The following is a 20,864-nucleotide window of genomic DNA, read 5'->3' on the forward strand; positions in this document are numbered from 1 at the left end:
GAGCCACCCAGGCACCCGGGGATGTGTATCATTTATGAAACATTTTGTTTTTAGCTAGTAAACCAGCAAGTTAACCAGGATAAAAAGGCGTTTGCTAAAGGAAAATTTGAGTTCTATCAATATCCAAAGTTAGAATTTAATTTCAAATATTTTAAAAGATACGAGCTATTTGGGATGCCTGGTTGGCTCAGTCGGTTAAGTATCCAACTTTTGGTTTTGGCTCAGGTCATGATCTCACGGTCTTGAGATTGAGCTCTGTGTCAGGCTCCTCTCTCCGTGGGGAGCCTGCTTGAAGATTCTCTCTCTCTATCCCCCCCCCACTTGCTCTCTCTCTAAAATAATTTTTTTTAAGATTTTATTTATTTATTTGACAGACAGAGATCACAAGTAGGCAGAGAGGCAGGCAGAGACAGAGAGAGGGGGAAGCAAGCTTTCCACCGAGCTGGGAGCCCGATGCGGGGCTCAATCCCAGGACCCTGGGATCATGACCTGAGCTGAAAGCAGAGGCTTACCCCACTGAGCCACCCAGGCACCCCAATAAATCTTTTTTTTTTTTTTTTAAGATTTTATTTATCTGACAGACAGAGATCACACATAGGCAGAGAGGCAGGCAGAGAGAAGAGGAAGCAGGCCCTCCAATGAGCAGAGAGCCTGATGCGGGGCTTGATTCCAAGACCCTGGGATCATGACCTGAGCCGAAGGCAGAGGCTCTAACCCACTGAGCCACCCAGGTGCCCCTAAATCTTTTTTTTTTTTTTTAAAGACAAGTAGATGAATGGAATAATATAGAAGCCCTTTAGACACATCCATACATAATATGATGAATTAGTCGTCTACAAATGCATCAAAATCAGTGGGGAAAAGAAAAGTCTTTTCAACAAATGGTCTGGAACTGGTTATCCATATGGAATAAAATAATCTCTTACCTTTACCTTACAAATTAACTTGAAGTGAATGATAGACCTAAATGTCAAACTAACAACCATTAAGTAAATGAAATCATAAACATACATTTCACAATCTTGCATCACAACTGAAGACTCTGAGTTTAGGGAAGCTGAATGTTTTATAACCAACTGCAAGAAAACCTGTCTGACCTTTGCCCTGGAAGGAGACTTCTACTGATAAGTAAGCAAACCTGCCTTCTCTTCCAAAGGAAGACCATCTTTACCTTCTAATGTTGTTGCTGTACAAACATCAATGAAAGGATATCTCCAGGACAAAATGACAGTTAATGCCTTTCTTGTAAAGACTTAGTTTACCAGTACCACTGATCATTGATTTAGGTCTCGTCGGACCACCAAGTCTTAAGGACCACAGGGCAGAGGCAAGTTGCATGAGCAAGTAGCCGTGATCCCCAAAGTATTCACTACTCTAGTATTAGTGCCCCTTCCTCAGCTGAGACGTTTTATTTTATAGGTGATCCTGTATAACCAGATGGAGGAGGAATAAAAAGCCGAAGCCTGATTTATAGATGAAATGACTCAGTATGTGGGTAAAGCCAAAAATGGGTAGCAGGAGAATTGAAGCCTTACTTACGGATGGTCCTGAAAGACAATGGCAGTGGGGGAAACCATCTCAGTCTCAGATCTTCAGTGCTGCACCTGGTCATTCATTTAGTGTGGAAAGAGAAGAGGCCCTAGGTTAGAATATCTACGGAATCATGGGCAGTGATGAACGGCCTGGCCAGCTGGTCAGAGGTATGAATGGGGAACGATTTTAAGATTGAGGAAAAAAGAGTCTGCGTTAAGAGGTATGTAGATGGACACATGGGAGTGGGAAAAAAGGGTTAAAATCTTTGAGTCACCTATTAACACTAAGAGCCCACCCACCATGAAAGAGGCATTCAACAATCAAGTGGATAAAACAACCATTCCAGTGAACGGCAGGTAGCCCCTGCTTTGGCCACCCCAGAGTTGGCAAAATGGCGCATGGAAGAAATAGCCACAATGACAGAAATGGAGGCTATACCTGGGTTCAGCAGCATGAACTCTCCATTTACCGAGGCTGGTCTAGCTATTGCCACCACTGAACGTCCAGCTTACCAGCAACGAAGATCAATGCTTAGCACTCAGTACCATTCCTCAAAGAGCTCAATGGGCCACTTGCTGGCAAGTTAGTTATTTTAGATCCTTTCAATGCTGGAAGAGCTAGAGATCCATTCTCATAGAACAGACATGTATTTTATGTATTCTTACCTTATGTGTCTACAGGACTTCAGCCAGCACCGTTGTTTTAAGGACCGTGGAGTATTTGATTCACTGGCAAGGGATCGCACATAACATCACCTTGGACCAAAGAGCCCACTTTATTTTGGTGCTGGAGACAGTCCAGACTACGGGATCCACTGGTCCTACCACATGCATCATCCACAAAGTTGCCATTTTGATGAAGTATTGGAACAATTTGCTGAAGCATTGGCTTAGATGCAATACTGTACAAAGATGAGGAGCTGTCCTTTAAGATTCACTATTCTCATTGAGTCAAGGATTTTTACATGGTGTTATGGCTCCAAATAGAATAAAACATGGGTCTGGGAATCAAGGAGTGGAAGCGGAAGTAAGCCCTCTGACTTTTACTCTTTTTTTTTTTTTTTAAAGATTTTATTTATTTATTTGACAGAGAGACCTCAAGAGTGGGAACACAAGCAGGGGGAGAGGAGGAGGGAGAAGCAGGTTCTCCGCTGAGCAGGGAGCCCGATGCAGGGCTGGATCCCAGGACCCTGAGATCATGACCTGAGCCAAAGACAGACGCAACAACTGAGCCACCCTGGCACCCCTCTGACTTTTACTCTTAATGATCCATGGGGAGACTTTGTGCTTCCCAGCCACACAAATCCAGATTCTGTGGGGGTCCTAGTCCCCCAAAGGGGCACACTTCTATTAGAAAACACATCAAGAGTCCCACTGAGTTTTAAGATACAGCTGTTTCCTGGACGTTTGGTTTCCTTTTTATTTTATTTTATTTTTTTAAACTTTGGTTTCCTTTTGTGCAAGGACTAGCAGGCAAGGAGTCGCCATCCTGTGTGGAGTAATTCATCTAGATCATTAGGAAAAAGTAAAGCTGGTATTCCATAATGGGGACAGAGGAAATATGTGTAGAATCCAGGCGATCTACTTGAGCATAACTTAGACTCCTTTGTGACTTGGCTCCATTGTGACTGCAAATGGGCAGAGAAATTACAGCCTGAGAAGTATATGATTACCAGAGGCTCAGAGAGTTCAGAAGAATTCATTCTTTAAGACTAACTACCAAGTGTGGGAATACAAACTAGTACAACCAATCTGGAAAACAGGACGGAGATTCCTCAAAAAGTTAAAAATAGAACTACCTATAATCCAGTAATCACACTACTAGGTTTTACCGAAGAATACAAAAATACCAATTTAAAGAGATATCTATACCCTGATATTTATAGCAGCAATATCTACAACAACCAAATTATGGAAACAGCCCAAGTATCCATCAACTGATGAATAAAGACACGTCATATATATATATATATATATTATATATATATATATATATTATATATATATTATATATATATAATGGAATATTATATACATAATGGGTCGCATGCTTGAAAAATGCCACATATCATGAATTCATTAAAAAACTTAATATTAAAGAGCACGTGAGTAAGTCAGGATTTGGTGTCCTATCAGGATTTAGTGGTCAGTATTTGTACAGTGAAACTAAACTTTCAACATTATTCTCATAGTGAATACTGCTCAGGCTTCGGGGAAATACTTCACATCTCATGTCTTTTATCTTTGAAATAAAATGTGACTGCATCTAAGTGCTATAAAGGTTTATAGGCTGTGCTCATGCTCAAGTTGGAGAAGAATATATGAGTGGAAAGAGGATTTGAGCAAGTAGATAAAATAGATAAATTAATTTGTCAAGTCTTTGTTCTCAGTAGCATAAACACAATCGATTCTTGCATAATGAAATATCATTTCCCAGCAGTGCTCAGCAATCATTCTCTTCTTCTCTTTGGGTTTCAATTAATGAACTAGAAGCACTCAAGAATTATTATGGTGGCCACAATGGTTACAACAGGCAGCTTATGATCAATTTTCTATATTAAACTACTCTTACATTTTAATGCAGATCTAGACATAATAGAAGCAAAATTCTTTATATTACTTTATATTACTGCACAGATAAAGTTATTGCTTTGAGAAATGGTGAAAAAATCACAATGTAAGTGATACAACTGTTATGATAAATTTAAATTATTTTATATTTCCTGCAATAAAAATGTTACCATTTATAATAATTCCATTACAGTCAAATAAAATAGGTAAAATTTTGGTTCATTTCTGAATGTAAATATTGCTTTTAAAATTGTGTTGACATGGGGGCGCCTGGGTGGCTCAGGTCATGATCTCAGGGTCTTGGGATCGAGTCCCGCATCGGACTCTCTGCTCATCAGGGAGCCTGCTTCCTCCTCTCTCTGCCTGCCTCTCTGCCTACTTGTGATCTCTCTCTGTCAAATAAATAAATAAAATCTTTAAAAAAAAAAAAAAAAGAAAGTTAAACTCAAAAAAAAAAAAAAAAGAGTTAAACTCCTCGTGACCCAGGAAGAGAAACGCCTGTTCAGTTCCTAGGGGGAATAATCCAACATTCTGCTGATGGGGCACCCCCAGCAGAATGGAGGAATTTATTACCGACATTTTTACAATTGCCACCACATCGTGATCATAAAAAGCAGAAGACATTTAGTTGGTTTATTATTGCTTTAAAATTCTCTACACACAGCGCTTGCTTTGGCAGCACATATACTAAAATGGGAATGATACAGAGAAAATTAACGTGGCCCTTGGGCAAGGATGACACTCAAATTTGTGAAGTGTTTCATATTTTAAAAAAATAATAAATTTCTTTACACACAGTGCACCTCCTTTTGTCTGAACCTGGGGAAGAACACTGGCTTATACAGCAAACAAACAGTAAGATCTGTTGCGTCAGAGAGAAACTAGGAAGCATGTACCGGGGTGGATTCTAGGCATATCTGTTTAAAAAGGATAAAACTTAGTGGTGTCTGATTGGCTCAGTCAGAAGAATACGCAACTCTTGATCTCAGGGTTGTGAGTTCAAGCCCCACGTTGGGTGTACAGATTACTGAGGTAAAAACTTTAAAAACAAATATATATGTATATATATATATATATATATATATAAAATAGTAAGGGCCAAGTATATTTATATGGTTTCATTCATTCGGGATTTGAGATTTTAGTGTTAGCTTGAGTACCCCCCCCCCCCGATACTGGATCTGAATATGTGCTTGTTTGGTTAACTGAAGCCTGGATTCAACACTGGCTGAGTCATTCTAGTTGAGATGCTGGCTATACCCCAGCATACTGTTTTATGGGGTCAGCAAACTAAGGATTGTGGGGCCCCATCTATTTTTGTAGATGGAGTTTTATTGGAAGACATTTATTTATTTATGTATTGTCTGTGGCTGCTTTCATGCTACAATGGCAATATTAAGTTGTTGCAACAGAGACCTGATGGCTCTCAAAGCCCGAAATATTTATTATCTGGTCCTTTACAGGAAAAGGCCTATGGGCTCCTGCTATAGAGGAAAGAAGTCTACAGGTTTAGGGAGATGGGAATGTTGGTATGGATTTTGTTGATGTGTCAAAATACAACTCACAAAGGAAGTTAACAAACTGTTACATAAATGATATTCTATCTTTCTGCCCTAAAAATACACCTTCATAATGACAGAATTAAAACATGTGTAAAGCTATGGTTTTTATGACTGAAGGTCAATAAACTAACAAAACTAGCTTTACTTAACTATTGCACATGTCCGGGTGTTCTGTAATGGTCTAGTGTGTTTGAGCAAAAAATAAAATAGACACATAATTCATTTATTCCATAAAGTTAATTTTCTTCCCTTCGTCTCAGCAATTTTTGTAATCCCTATTTTTGTAATCAAGATCTTCATATCTTTCATGTTCTGTTGGCACTTATGCCAAATTAGCCTGCTTTGGGTCATAGTATTTCTTGGATAGATTTTTTTTTTAAATAATCTTTTCAGGTTTATTGAGGCATAATTCATATAAAGGATAGTTGTTGTTGTTGTTGTTGTTGTTGTTAAGATTTTATTTATTTGTCAGAGAGAGAGAGGGAGAGAGAGTGAGCACAAGCAGGCAGAGGCAGAGGAAGAAGCAGGCTCCCTGACGAGCAAGGAGCCCAATGTGGGACTTGATCCCAGGACACTGGGATCATGACCTGAGCCAAAGGTAGTTGCTTAACTAACTGAGCCACCCAGATGCCCTAAAGGATAGTTTTTAAATTAATTTATTTATGTATTAATTAATAGGATTTTATTTATTTGACAGAGAGAGAGAGAGCCAGAGAGCATAAGTGGGGGGACTGGGGTTGGATCCTAGGCCCCTGGGATCATGACCTAAGCCAAAGGCAGACGCCCAACCTACTGAGCCACCCAGGTGCCAATTTTTTAAAATTGAAGAAATTTTGCTCTGTTGAGACAGTAGCAACTGGAATTATCAATAAAATTTTATTTTCTTTTAAAAAATATTTTATTTATTCATTTGAGAGAGAGAGAGAGAGAGACAAAGAGAGCACAATCAAGGGGAGAGGCAGGGGGAAGGGGAGAAGCTGACTCCCCACTGAACTGGGAACCCAACATAGGTCTCGATCCCAGGACCTGGAGATCATGACCTGAGCTGAAGGCAGACACTTAACCAACGGAGTCACCCAGGCACCCCTATCAACACAATTTTCTTTTTTTTTTTTCCTTTTTTCCTTTTTACTTATTTTTAAAATTTCTTTTCAGTGTTCCAGAATTCATTGTTAATGCACCACACCCACTGCTCCATGCAATCTGTGCCCTCCACAATAAGAGGCTCTACAAGGTTGTGCTTTTAACTAAGCATCGAAACCCTATAACCTGCACAATTAGACTCTAGGTCTGATATTCGGCCGTATCAGCCCTGCAGCTGCACAAGATAGGAAATCCTTTTGAGACCACCTTGGAGGGTTTCTGGTTCTTCATCTCTACCTTGTTTTGAGAACTTATTTTTCCCCTTCGGTAAGATCTATAATGCAGTTGGAAATAGCCATCCACTTCACAATCTTTCATAATCCCTACTGTTGTCATCAAGAGGTATGTGACCACCCATTGTTTTGTCCCCTACTGGCCTTCCATCCCATGCCACCATCAGCGACAATCTGAATCATCTTGTTGCCATTGCATTCCACACTATCAAGGGCAGGTGTCTGTCCTTCATGAGGTTGTCAAATATGTGTTTAACCTGGCCCAGAATTCCATCTTGTTTCAAGGGCCCGTTCCTGTTTTAAAAACAGTATCTGACTCAGATCGTTCAGAAGATTTTAATGAAGGAATGATGCACAGGGGTGTCAGCAAGGTTATGACACCAACAAGGGACGCCGAACTATGCAGAGACTAGCAGCAGGGGAAACCATCATCAGCCCTAGATCTGAGAGGTCAAGGAGAGAAAATGATAGTACTGTGGCTCCGAGAGGGCTGGAGGACCAGAGGAGGAGACTACCTCAGCTGTGGGCAGACGGGGATAGGCGCCTGCGGGATAACATGGCTCGGAGCTGGATGAGGAGCAAAACGGAAGCTTCGAAACCTGCTTTCTTCTCAGGCTCAGCATATTGATGCTCCCTGTTGGTGGAACCCAACTGGAGGCAAGTTTACAAGGGAGCCCAGGGGGTGTAGTCTGTGGGAATTTGCTCCAATAGTCACAATACAGGGCAAAGAATGCAGAGAATGATCTGAGGATATGTGGGGAGGGTGGAGAATGGAGAACAATCGGCAAAAAGATGTTTCTAATTCTTTCTTTTCAGTAAAATGCAAAGAGGACCTAATTGAGATGTGAAGGTGAGGTAACAGACCAAAAATATAAAATAAACATAATTATATATATATATATATATATATATATGCCTAGTTAATCATATTTTCATATGATTTTTGGTCTCTCAAAAGCACTGCCAAAAATTAAATAATGTTGCTATAACAGTGTCCCATCTTATTATTTTTGTGAAAAATGTTTTTTAGGGTTTATATGTATTAAAACAAAAACAGGAATAAGGTTGATATTGAATCATGGCTAATACTAGTAACAAACAGTATTCACTCATAAATACATGAACTAATTGAAAAACTGCCTGTCCATCTGGAGAGATGCATTTCCAATGGAAATTTCCTTATTTTTACTGCTTTATCAAATTTTTTTTTGGTGTGGAGGTTTTGTGTGTGTGTGTGTGTGTGTGTGTGTGTGTATGTGTGTGTTTAACCAATTATGTAACAAAAGTGTAATGACAACTTGATCCTGAAGAAATATTTAAGAGTTTAAGGGACACCTGGCTGGCTCAGTCAGTTAAGAGTAGGCCTTGGGAGAAGATATTTGCAAATGACAGTACAGACAAAAGGTTGATATTCAGGACCTATAAAGAACTCCTCAACTCAACACACACAAAACAGATAATCATATCAAAAAATGGGCAGAAGATATGAACAGACACTTCTCCACTGAAGACATACAAATGGCTATCAGACACATGAAAAAGTGTTTATCATCACTAGCCATCAGGGAGATTCAAATTAAAACCACATTGAGATACCACCTTACACCACTTAGAATGGCCAAAATTAGCAAGACAGGAAACAACATGTGTTGGAGGGGATGTGGAGAAAGGGGAACCCTCTTCCACTGTTGGTGAGAATGCAAGTTGGTGCAGCCACTTTGGAGAACAGTGTGGAGATTCCTCAAGAAATTAAAAATAGAGCTTCCCTATGACTCTGCCATTGCACTCCTGGGTATTTACCCCAAAGATACAGATGTAGTGAAAAGAAGGGCCATCTGTGGGCGCCTGGGTGGCTCAGTGGGTTAAGCCGCTGCCTTCCGCTCAGGTCATGATCCCAGGGTCCTGGAATCGAGTCCCGCATCGGGCTCTCTGCTCAGCGGGGAGCCTGCTTCCCTCTCTCTCTCTGCCTGCCTCTCTGTCTACTTGTGATCTCTGTCTGTCAAATGAACAAATAAAAAATCTTAAAAAAAATTACTGTATATTTAAAAGAAGGGCCATCTGTACCCCAATGTTTATAGCAGCAATGGCCACGGTCGCCAAACTGTGGAAAGAACCAAGATGCCCTTCAACGGATGAATGGATAAGGAAGATGTGGTCCATATACACTATGGAGTATTATGCCTCCATCAGAAAGGACAAATACCCAACTTTTGTAGCAACACAGATGGGACTGGAAGAGATTATGCTGAGTGAAATAAGTCAAGCAGAGAGAGTCAATTATCATATGGTTTCACTTATTTCTGGAGCATAACAAATAGCATGGAGAACAAGGGGAGATGGAGAGGAGAAGGGAGTTGAGGGAAGTTGGAAGGGGAGGTGAACCATGAGAGACTATGGACTCTGAAAAACAATCTGAGGGTTTTGAAGTGGGGGGTGGGAGGTTGGGGTACCAGGTGGTGGGTATTGGAGAGGGCACCAATTGCATGGAACACTGGGTGTGGTGCAAAAACAATGAATACTGTTACTGCTGAAAAGAAATCTTAAAAAAAAAAAAAGAGCTGGCCTCAGGGCACCCCCCCCCACCCCGCCAATGGGAGTTTAGGCTCAACAGGGAGTCTGCTTCTCGCTTTCCCTCCCCGCTTTTGTTCTCTCCCTGTCAAATAAATAAATGAAATCTTAAAAAGAATAAAAAAGTTTTGAAAATTTAAATAGTTTAAATTTTGAAATACTTTATTTAAAAATTGAAATCTTTTTTTTAAAAAGATTTTATTTATTTATTTATTTATTTGACAGGTAGAGATCACAAGTAGGCAGAGAGGCAGGCAGATAGAGGAGGAAGCAGGCTCCCTGCTGGGCAGAAAGCCTGATGTGGGGCTCTATCCCAGGACTCTGGGATCTTGACCTGAGCCGAAGACAGAGGCATTCTAAAATGCAATCTCGAATGATTTCCCTTACCAAATCGCTGCGTGTGTGTGCGTGTGTATGAGAGAGAGAGAAAGAGAGAGAGACAGACTTTATGCCGTTAAAACTATAAAATCTGTACTTTTAGGGATGCCTGGGTGGCTCAGTGGGTTAAAGCCTCTGCCTTTGGCTCAGGTCATGATCTCAGGGTCCTGGGTTCCAGCCCCACATCTGGCTCTCTGCTCAGCGGGGACCCTGCTTCCTCCTCTCTCTCTGCCTACTTGTGATCTCTGTCTGTCAAATAAATAAATAAAATCTTAAAAAAAAAATCTGTACTTTTAGGACGCGGTCACAAAATGGAGCACCAGTAACTAACGGGCTTTGCCTTACATTGTCCATAATTAAAACTTATGAGAAAGAAGAGGGATCAGAGGGGTGCCTGGGTGGCTCATGGGGTTAAGCCTCTGCCTTTGGCTCAGGTCATGATCTCAGGGTCCTGGCATGGAGCCCCGAATGGGGCTCTCTGCTTAGTGGAGAGCCTGCTTCCGCCCCCTCTCTCTGCCTACTTGTGATCAATCTGTCTGTCAAATAAATAAATAAAACCTTAAAAAAATAAAAAGAAGAAGAAGAGGGATCTTAGGGTATTTTTATGCTAAATACTAACGAGCATTTTGCCAGGAGCTGTGCTAAGAACTTCTCATAAAATATCCGATTTATTTCTGCGGGCCACTCTGTGTCGTAGTATTTCCACTGTTTTACAGGAAGGAGATGGAACCTTCGAAATTCCAATTTACTGCAGCTCTAGCGTGAGGACCCCGTCCCTGAGCAGTCCGGGGCTCCACTCCCGAGGAAGCGTCTGGGAGCCCCACCAGGAGCGCTTCACAGAAGTTCCTTCGCGGAACAAGGAGCCTCCACCAGAGCTGGACTCTGACACTCCCCAGTCCGGGTTCGCTTGGGTCGGCGGTTCTCACGGACGACCACAGCTTTGTTCCAGAACACACACGCCCTCGCTCCCGGAGTCCGAGCCTGTAGGTCTGGGATAAGGTAGAGAGATCAGCGTTTCTAGCAAATTCCCCGGGGACTGCTGTGGGTGCTGGTGCTCCGGGGGCCGCAGCGTGAGAATCTCCGGTTTACGGGTTTTCATTTAAACCACGGGGACAAGTGTTGGTCGGGGCAGAGCGAGAGTAACCGCAAACGTGCGTGAGGAGCCGGGACTCGGCTTTCCCGGGCGGTTCGACCCCCAAGGCGTGGGCGTGCCCCGAAGCCGCGGCGGCCGTCCCCTCCGCCCGGGGGTGCGGCCCCAGCCCCGGCCGCCGGCCCTCGGCGCTCCATTGCTCTCCCCGTCGGCCCCGCCCGGCCCCGCCCCCGGCGACCCATTGGCTCGCGGGTCTCGCCGGGCGCCTCCGCCCACACGCCCATTCGGCGCCGCGGGCCAGGCCGAGGCGCTGCTGCCCGAGCGCGGGATCCGAGACGTGGCTCCCTGGCGGAAGAACCATGTTGGACTTCGCGATCTTCGCCGTTACCTTCCTGCTGGCGTTGGTGGCCGCGGTGCTCTACCTCTACCCGGTAACCGCCGTCGGGGCCTCGGGGGCTCTGGCCGCCGCCCCAGCCTCTGTGTTTTCCCGCGTCCCCGTCGCTCTGCCCACGGCGGGCCGCAGGGGGCGGGCCCGAGGGGAGGGTTCCCGCTGCCTCTCCGGCTCCGCTCCGCTCCGGCTCCGCGCGGGGGCAGCTCCCGAGCCAGGGACGCTCCGCGGGCGCGCGGGCAGCGCGGAGAGGCGGAGGCGAGCGGCGTGGGCGGCCCCACGGCCCCTCCGGCGCCGAGAGGTCCAGAGCGCGTGGCTGCTCGGGTTCTCAGGCCCGGCCCCCGGGGCCTGCCTCCCTGCCCTCGGGGCCTGCCTCCCTGCTCCCCGGGGCCTGCCTCCCTGCTCCCGGAGTCGCCCCGCCTCGGTTACCGTCCGCGCGAGAAGTACTCTTGGGTGGCTTTTCGGCGGTAACTCTGCCCAACCCAAATCACGTTTTCCAGTGCGTCTGCGAGGCAACTGGGGGACGCTCCACTCCTTGGTCCTTCCCCGAGGATTCTCCCAGCATTTTGTGCAGCGGCTGCCTTTGCCGTCCATCTTTCCCGCCGTAACGACTGAAACCCGAAGTCCTCAAGGCCCGGGCCGGGCTTGCACTTTGCAGGGCCGCGGCGGCCGGCGGAGCCGGGCCGTGAGCGTTACGGTGGGTTAGTGCGTGAGTCCGACGGAGCGGCCGCGCCGCGGCTCCCAGTCTCGTCCCAGCCTCTTTCTCGGCTTGCCTTTGTGGGCCCCCGAGAGTGATTCTGAGAACGAAAGGAGCCGGTAGGGGAGCCGTCATCTCTTTTATTTTATTTTATTTTATTTATTATATGTGAACTGTACTTCACATATACTTTTTTTTTTTTAAGATTTTATTTATTTATTTGACAGACAGAGATCACAAGTAGGCCGAGAGGCAGGCAGAGAGAGAGAGAGAGAGAAGGAAGCAGGCTTCCTGCGGAGCAGAGAGCCCGATGCGGGGCTCGATCCCAGGACCCTGAGATCATGACCCGAGCCAAAGGCAGCATCCCAAACCAGTGAGCCACCCAGGCGCCCCTATACTTTGTTTTTTTTTTTTTTTTTTAAGGATTTTATTTATTTATTTGACAGGCAGAGATCACTAGTAGGCAGAGAGGCAGGCAGAGAGAGAGGAGGAAGCAGGCTCCCACAGACCCTGGACCCTGGGACCATGACCTGAGCCACCCAGGTGCCCCAGAGCCGTCAAACAAAACAAGGGGGTGTTTTTTGTGGAAAAAGTTCTAAAGCTGCCAGCACGCCTCGCTGATAATGACCGAACACCTTCAGTGTTCCTTCCAGAGCCGGCACACGGATCAGGCTGGAATATTGCAACTACACAATCCGGAACATCCAGGGCCTTTTTTTGTCCCCCCCGCCCCGGCCCTTCCTGAGAAACTAAGCCTTTCATGGCTCCAGATCTTGAGTTTTTGATAATCTATGAATGACACTGTCCTTTGATTCGTTAATAGAAAACAACACTGTTTATTTCAGCCAAATATGTGTGCCAAGTAGGGTTCCGTGTGCTGGGGCTGCAGCAGTGAACAGCCAGGCAGGAAATTCTTGACTCACGGAATGTGTATTCGGGTGAGAGGAAATAGATAAACAGAAAACACACACAGTATTTTTAAAAATTAGCATATGATGTATTATTAGCCCCAAGGGCACAGGTCTGTGAATCGCCAGGTTGACACACTTCACAGCACTCACCATAGCACATACCCTCCACACCCAGATAGTGTTTTAGTGTTAAGTATTATGGAGCAAAATAAGGTTGGTGACAGGTCGGGTTGTTTCCAGAAGGCATCTGGAAGCGTCGGTCAGTTTCAAGTACAACGGTCAGTTTTTTTTTTTTTTTAATTTTATTTATTTATCAGAGGGGGGGGAGAGCGAGCACAGGCAGACAGAGGCAGAGGGAGAAGCAGGCTCCCTGCTGAGCAAGGAGCCCGATGTGGGACTCAATCCCAGGACGCTGGGATCATGACCTGAGCCAAAGGCAGCTGCTTAAACAACTGAGCCACCCAGGCGTCCCTGCTCAGTTGTTTTTTAAGGAAACTTTGTAGTGTTTTCCACAGTGGCCACAGTAGCTTTCATTCCCACTAGCAGTGCCAGAGGGTGCCTTTTTCTCCACATCCTTGCCAACACTTCTTTCTTGTGTAGAACTATGCTGTGATTTAGTTATTGCACTCCTGGATATTTACCCCCCAAAAGCAAAAACACTAGTTAAGAGGATACACGCGCCTCTATTCTGTAACAGCATTATTTATAATAGCCGATTTATGGACGCATCACAGGTGTCCATCGGTAGATGAGTAGATAAAGCTATGTATATACACACAATGAAATATTATTCAGCCATAAAAAAGAACGGACTCTTGCCCTTTGCAATGACCTGGCTGGAGCTAGAGAGTATAATGCTAAGTGAAGTAAGTCAGAAAAAGACAAATACCATATGGTTTCTCTCATAGGTGGCATTTAGGAAACAAAATAAATGAACAAAGGGGGGAAAAAAGATAAACCAAGAAAGACTTTTTTTTAAATTAATTTATTTATTTGAGAGAGAAACAGTGAGAGAGAGCATGAGCGAGGAGAAGGTCAGGGAGAAGCAGACTCCCCATGGAGCTGGGAGCCCGATGCGGGACTCGATCCCGGGACTCCAGGATCATGACCTGAAGGCAGTCGTCCAACCAACTGAGCCACCCAGGCATCCCAAGAAAGAGACTTTTAACTATGGAGAACTGATGGATACCAGAAAGGGAGGTGGGCGGGGAGGAGTCAGATAGGTGATGGGGATGAAGGATTACAGTGGTGATGAGCACCAGGTGTTACATAGAAGTGTTGTCACTGTATGGTCCCCCGGAAGCTAATACTACACTGTATGTTAATTATAGTGGAATTAAAAGAAAAAGTAGGATGGTCAAGAGATAAGGAGAACTTTGAGCGGAGACCTGAAGGGGATGAGGGAACAAGGCTTTTCGCTATCTGGGAAAGCATTCCAGACGAAGAGAATAGCAAATGCACATCTTCAGGGGGAACCAAACTAGTATTTTACAGGAAAACAAGAGTACTAGTGTGGCTGGAGTGGAGTGAGGGAGAGACTAGTCTGTTAGAATGATGGGGAGGAAGGGCAGATTTTTGTTGCAGGCTAGTTTATGGACTTGGCTTTTATTCTGAGATAAGCGCTGGCGGGTTTCAACAGAAGAGTGACATTTTAAATGTAAAGGAATTGAAATTTCGTTTTACTAGAGTCAAATTAAAAAAACATCATTTTGACTGCTATGTTAAGAAGAGACTTAGAGGCCTGGGGCAAATGGACTGATTTTAGTCCTTAGGGAGTCAGTGTTGTTGCTGCTTATTTAAATACAGTTCACTGTACAATACAGTGCTGGTGTACTCTGCTTTCCAGATGCCTTCTTCCTCAGCCGCCAGGAGGGATGGGCACCAAGCGGTGACTTAATTTGGTTCATCAGTGGCTGCTCAATTGAAGAACTGGGAATTCATTCTTTTTTTTCCAAAGATTTTATTTATTTATTTGACTGACAGAGATCACAAGTAGGCAGAGAGAGAGAGAGAGGAGGAAGCAGGCTCCCCGCTGAGCAGAGAGCCCGATGTTGGGACTCAATCCCAGGACTCTGGAATCATGACCTGAGCCGAAGGTAGAGGCTTAACCCACTGAGCCACCCAGGTGCCCCTGATGCCCTGTCTTAAACCTGAATTGATGTGTGGTGGGAGCAGCTGATTATTTAAGATATTTTCATGATTCTTTTTTTTTTTTTAAACTCCCCTCCCCCATTTTTGTATATGTAATGGTGAAACATCCTCTAATGTTTTAACAAGGAAGGAGAGAGAAGGACCTTAATTTCTTTCTTTCTTTTTTTTTTTTTTAATTTATTTGACAGAGAGACACAGTGAGAGAGGGACCCAAGCAAGGGGAGTGGGAGAGAGAGAAGCAGGCTTCCTTCCCACTGAGCAGGGAGCCCAATGTGGGACTTAATTCCAGAACCTGGGATCATGACCAGAGCCAAAGGCAGCCGCTTAATGGCTGAGCCACCCATGCGCCTCAGGACCTTAATTTCTGAGTGGAGAAATCTCCCTCTGTGGAAAAGTGGATCAAAACTATTATCAAGGGGCACCTGGGTGGCTCGGTGGTTAAAGCCTCTGCCTTCGACTCGGGTCGTGATCCCAGGGTCTTGGGATCAAGCCCCGAATTGGGCTCTCTGCTCAGCAGGGAGCCTGCTTCCCTTCCTCTCTCTCTGCCTGCTTCTCTGCCTACTTGTGATCTCTGTCAAATAAATAAATAAAATCCTTTTTTAAAAAACTATTATCAAAAGTTTGCCCGTGTTATTGCACCTGACTTTAAGATCTAAAAAAAAAGGGTTTTTTTTTTTTGCCACGTTGTGCCTTTCCTCCTGGAACTGTAAGTGAACACAGTGCTAGTACCTGTTTAAACTGTGAAATGGATATTGTTACAGAGAATACACCAGAGGCTTTCTCACTGTTAAGCAAATAATGCCCTTGTGAATGTATGCTCTGTGGAGAAACCTCTGTAGCTTTACCTGCTGACGCTGTCTCTCTTATTGAAGAATAAATTTTGGCTGCCCCCCCGCCAATTCTAATGTATGACCATGGGAATGACCATGGGAATGTTGCTGAGCTAGGTACGTGAGTAGAGGAGAGATGGATCTGGGAAGAGGATAAACTTCTGTAGGAACAGGAGTCTGCGGGATGAGGGAGGGCCTGGGGATGGTGGTCTTGGCCTTCATTGGTGTCTAATATCAATAAGGAAAAGGTCATAATAGCATTCTGGGTCATCTCAAGACACATGGCAGTGGTGAGGTTATGAATTGGGGGGATGGAAGTTTTGCTGGGTCTTGTCTGGGTGCATGCCAGTTTGGGGATCCCTCTTATCAATTTAGCCATCTGGCAGATGTGAATGTTGTAAAGGGTAGGAGAGCATTTTACCTGGAATTCTGGGGTTCATGCTTCATTAAAAAAATTTTTTTAAATTTATTTATTTGACAGACAGAGATCACAGGCAGAGAGAGAGGGGGAAGCAGGTTCCCCACTGAGCAGAGAGCCCGATGTCAGGCTCGATCCCAGGACCCTGGGATCATGACCCGAGCCAAAGGCAGAGGCTTTTACCCACTGAGCCACCCAGGTGCCCCTCATGCTTCATTTTTTTTTTTTTAAAGATTTTTTATTTATTTACTTGAGAGAGAGACAGTGAGAGAGAGCATGAATGAGGAGAAGGTCAGAGAGAGAAGCAGACTCCCCATGGAGCTGGGAGCCCGATGCGGGACTCGATCCCGAGACTCCAGGATCATGACCTGAGCTGAAGGCAGTCGTCCAACCAACTAAGCCACCCAGGCGTCCCCCTCATGCTTCATTTTTGCTGATGAAGTGTAGAGGTTGCTACAGGAGCCATTTTATCCACAGTATATACAGACTTCTAAGGCTCCTTCTTCCAGTTGGCTGGAGTTGTAGAAGCCAGTATTAGACTTGTTGGGGAGGGATTGTTCTAGTATTTCCACACTGTTAGAGTTTATTCACTCTTGTCTATCAGTAGTTTTTTTCCAAATATTTCAACATTTCCACATATTTAAACATTTCTGTCATAACGCCACTTTGTGAAGTTGTCCAGATATTCAAAGACATCAGTTGCGTTTTCTTTCCCGTGAAGATACCCGTTCTGGAGCTTTCCATCATCCTTTCCCAGTTGGTATTGGTTACAGTCTCTTTCAGTTCAGCTGTTGTCCTTTTACTATCATAGTGGATATTCTCTTCACCTGTGTTCTATAACCTATTTCCTATATGCCCCACGTTTCTTTCTTCTTTCACTCCCTTTATGCGCTGCAGCTCATAATTTTCCAGAAGCTTCCTAAAGACATGTGCATGGAAAATACATCTTATGAGACCTAGCTTGTTTGAAAATCTTTCTGTTCAAGTTATACTCTTCAATACTAGTTTGGCTTCGTATAAAATTCTAATTTGCCCTTAGAATTATAGGGGCTGTTTCCCCCCGCCCCCCGCCCCCGGCCTGTATCTCCTGAGTCTGAAGTCTTGAAGTCTCCTTCTAGAAGGACAGTGATCACAGGAATGGAGAAAGACATCTAAGGTGTCTAAGGGATCTGTACACCAGCTTTTCAAGAATTGTTAGAGTCTATGTCTTGCCTTGTGTCTTACCCTGTCTTTTAGTTACTGAAAGCAAATCTGATTGCTTCTTGTAGGAGTTCTCCTTTTTCCTCTGCAGACCCCCAGAAGAGACCTCTACAATGTCTGTTAGTCACTTCTCCAACAGCTTAACACTTTCAGAAAATGTGTTGAATTGTTCTACTCCCATTCTCTTTATCCTTGTTTTCTCCTATTTAATTTTTTCGCTTTCATTTAGTGGGGTTTTAGGAAGAAAAGATAGTTGATGAATGTTATCAATCTGTCATGTTTGAAGACAAATCAAGAAACGTGTTTTGTCATTAGTAATTTTAGCCTGGAAAAAAAAGGTAGGGTTTTTTTTTTTTTCTACTGCTGACTTTATATCTTTCTAATTATGGATTTCTTTCCATCCTTTTCCCTTCTATTTATATTAAACTTGACAAGGTTCTATCATTGATGAGACTGTGGGACAAAATACAGTGTGGATTTAACTGTTATCAGTTAAATACAAGTTACACATACTGGTATCTAGATAGCGTTCTTGTAGTATTTAGCGGAAAGAGTAAAACTCTTCAATTAATACCAGTCAATCTAGTATTTCTCTTTTGGCATACCTACCCCAAAGGAGGAAAAAAGTAAAGTCGTACAAAGATTTTTCTAGAACTACTTATATTAATGAAAAAAAACAAAAGAAAGAAAAGAAACTGTCAGATGTTTAGTAGCAGTGTAGTAGGAAAATGATTAAGCGATTTCAGCTACATGATGGTACATAGTTTAGCCTTTAAATGTTCAAGTATCTTGAATCGCCTGAGTGTAGCCATTGCTTAAGTGTCTGACTCTTCGTTTTGGCTCAGGTCATGATCTCAGGGTTGTGAGATGGAGCCCCAAATCAGGCTGCCTGATCAGTGTGGAGTCTGCTTGAGACTCTCTCCCTCCCCTCTTCTCCTTTGTGCGCATGCATGCGGTGCCCCCTCTTTCTCTCTCAAATAAATCTTAAAAAAAAAAAAATGTTGAATCACTATGTTGTACACCTGAAACTAATGTAACACTGTATGTTAAGGATACTGGAATTAAAATTTAAAAAAATAAATATTTTCCTTTCATTAAAATATTTGTAAAAAGTGTTCAAATAAAGAAACACTGTTCATTTACTTTTATAATGTTAATTAGGTAGAAAAGGGCAGAATGTCAGATAGGTAAACTCTGATTAGTATTAATCAAAATCACTGACAAAATTCAGAATTGATTCTGGAGTAAATATTTATTTAAAATTATCTTGTAAAAAATCTTACAATTATAAGAATAATATGACTGTTGGGGTGCCTGGGTGGCTCAGTCATTAAGCATCTGCCTTCGGCTCGGGTCATGATCCCAGCGTCCTGAGATCGAGCCCCGCATCGCCCCACATCGGGCTCCCTGCTCAGTGGGGAACCTGCTTCTCCTTCTCTCACTCCCCCTGCTTGTGTTCCCTCTCTCGCTGTGTCTCTCTCTCAGATAAATAAATAAAATATTCAAAAAAATGTTTTAAAAAAAGAGAATAATATGACTGTCATAAAATTACATAAAAAATAACACTGATCCCAAAACAAAGCAACTGTAAACCCGGTACAAAATTGTAAAATACTAAAATTCCCCAAACTTTCCCCCAGTTCATTTCTTAGAGGTTGTTACTTGAACAATTTGCTGTAAATTATTTTGTTAACTTGTTTGTATGCCACACACCTCACTGACTATCAGACCCTCACAGTAATGGCTACATTAAAGCAAAAGATGAAGATCATATTGTATTTTGGTAAATTCTTAAACTAGAAAAAGAACTGTTTTAGGAAGGAGTCTGTTGTAAGCATGGCTTTTTTTTAAAACTAAGACAGATGGGATCATATATAGACTCAGGAAAACAATGTTTAAAAGTGCTTAATTATGTATTTGTTGATTAGAATGGACATTAAATTTTTCAAACTTGTTAATTTAATTGACACAGGAAGGGTATTAAGATTATTCTTTTAGGGCCACCTGGGTGGCTCAGTGTGTTAAAGCCTCTGCCTTTGGCTCAGGTCATGGTCCCAGGGTTCTGGGATCGATCCCCGCATCAGGCTCTCTGCTCAGTGTGGAGGCTGCTTCCTCCTCTCTCTCCTCTCTCTCTGCCTGCCTCTCTGCCTACTTGTGATCTCTGTCTGTCAAAGAAATAAATTAAAAAAAAATCTTTAAAACAAAAAGATTATTCTTTTAAATACACACCCATTTTTTGTATTTTAATATAGAAAGAATTCTTGAGATTCAGCCAAGATGGAAAGCCATCACTTAGGGTCCTGTGGATGTCTTGGCAAAACATCTGACTTATGGGATATATGGTTATATATCATATACTAAATTATGTATTAAATACCAAATCATTATACTAAACTATTTCTTAATTTCTCCTTAAGGCTTCTAGACAAGCTGCAGGAATCCCGGGGATTACTCCAACTGAAGAGAAGTGAGTAGTTACTTTTCTGGGAAATCAATAGAATTAACTCTTAATTTTTGGTATCAAAACTAAAACCTATTTTTAGATTACACAGATTATTTAATTCCTTTGTGTACTCTAAATTTATCGCTGGGCATACAACCTGAACTTTATTAACAGAAAGGAGGACTGTATAAATCAAAAACTTTAATTGCTTTTGTGGTTTCTGGCTGGTTCAGTCAGTAGAGCATCCAGCTCTTGATCTCAGGGTCATGAGTTCGAGCCCCATGTTGCATGTAGAGGTTACTTATAAATTAATTAATTAATTAATTAGAAAATGGTTAAAACACAAATCTTAAAAAATATTTTTTCACTTTCTCTAGCCAGAGAGTATTAAAAATAGAAAGATAAGATAGAAGGTAAGAAGAAAAGAATGCCATAGCTGGTTGATGATTTAAATTAGCCTAGGATGATGTTCATTGCTTTCTCAGAATGAGATGTTGCAGAAATTGGGTCATTTTCTATTGTCTGAGCAGATGTTCCTTGTGTATCTTTACTTGGCTTCAACTGTTACAAATTCTCAAAATATCAGACAAATCCAGATCTAAATATGTCCAAGCAGCTTGGTAATTTGCATTTCATGCACCTCTGCTCTCATCTATTGACACAGTTAATTCAGAGTCAACTATTGTTTTTCTGGCTTTTCCAAGTTAAACTTCTTATTTTTCCAAGTTGTTTTGTCAAATGTTGCTCTT

At 43.0% G+C, this 20,864-nt stretch overlaps 1 protein-coding gene and 1 non-coding gene across 3 annotated transcripts in view; both read left to right on the top strand.

The window, feature by feature from the left end:
• Window positions 1-4,766: 4,766 nt before the first annotated feature.
• LOC123391708 lies at window positions 4,767-4,873 on the top strand. Its single transcript, XR_006606403.1, has one exon. It is a non-coding gene; the product is annotated as a U6 spliceosomal RNA (small nuclear RNA).
• A 6,473-nt stretch (window positions 4,874-11,346) lies between these two features.
• LOC101686505 (cytochrome P450 20A1) overlaps window positions 11,347-20,864 on the top strand; it is a 59,084-nt gene continuing 49,566 nt past the window's right edge. The window contains exons 1-2 of one of the 2 annotated variants that reach the window (XM_045078593.1): window positions 11,347-11,508; window positions 20,090-20,139. In XM_045078593.1, the coding sequence (XP_044934528.1) occupies window positions 11,437-11,508; window positions 20,090-20,139 (122 nt within the window). In that variant the 5' untranslated portion in view covers window positions 11,347-11,436. Of the gene's footprint in view, window positions 11,509-11,843; window positions 12,163-20,089; window positions 20,140-20,864 lie in introns of those variants that run through there. The other variant, XM_045078594.1, reaches the window with a different exon arrangement.

The sequence above is a fragment of the Mustela putorius genome, unplaced genomic scaffold, assembly GCF_011764305.1.
Source record: "Mustela putorius furo isolate JIRA1106 unplaced genomic scaffold, ASM1176430v1.1 tig00000275_pilon_pilon_pilon, whole genome shotgun sequence".
Lineage (NCBI taxonomy): Eukaryota > Metazoa > Chordata > Mammalia > Carnivora > Mustelidae > Mustela > Mustela putorius.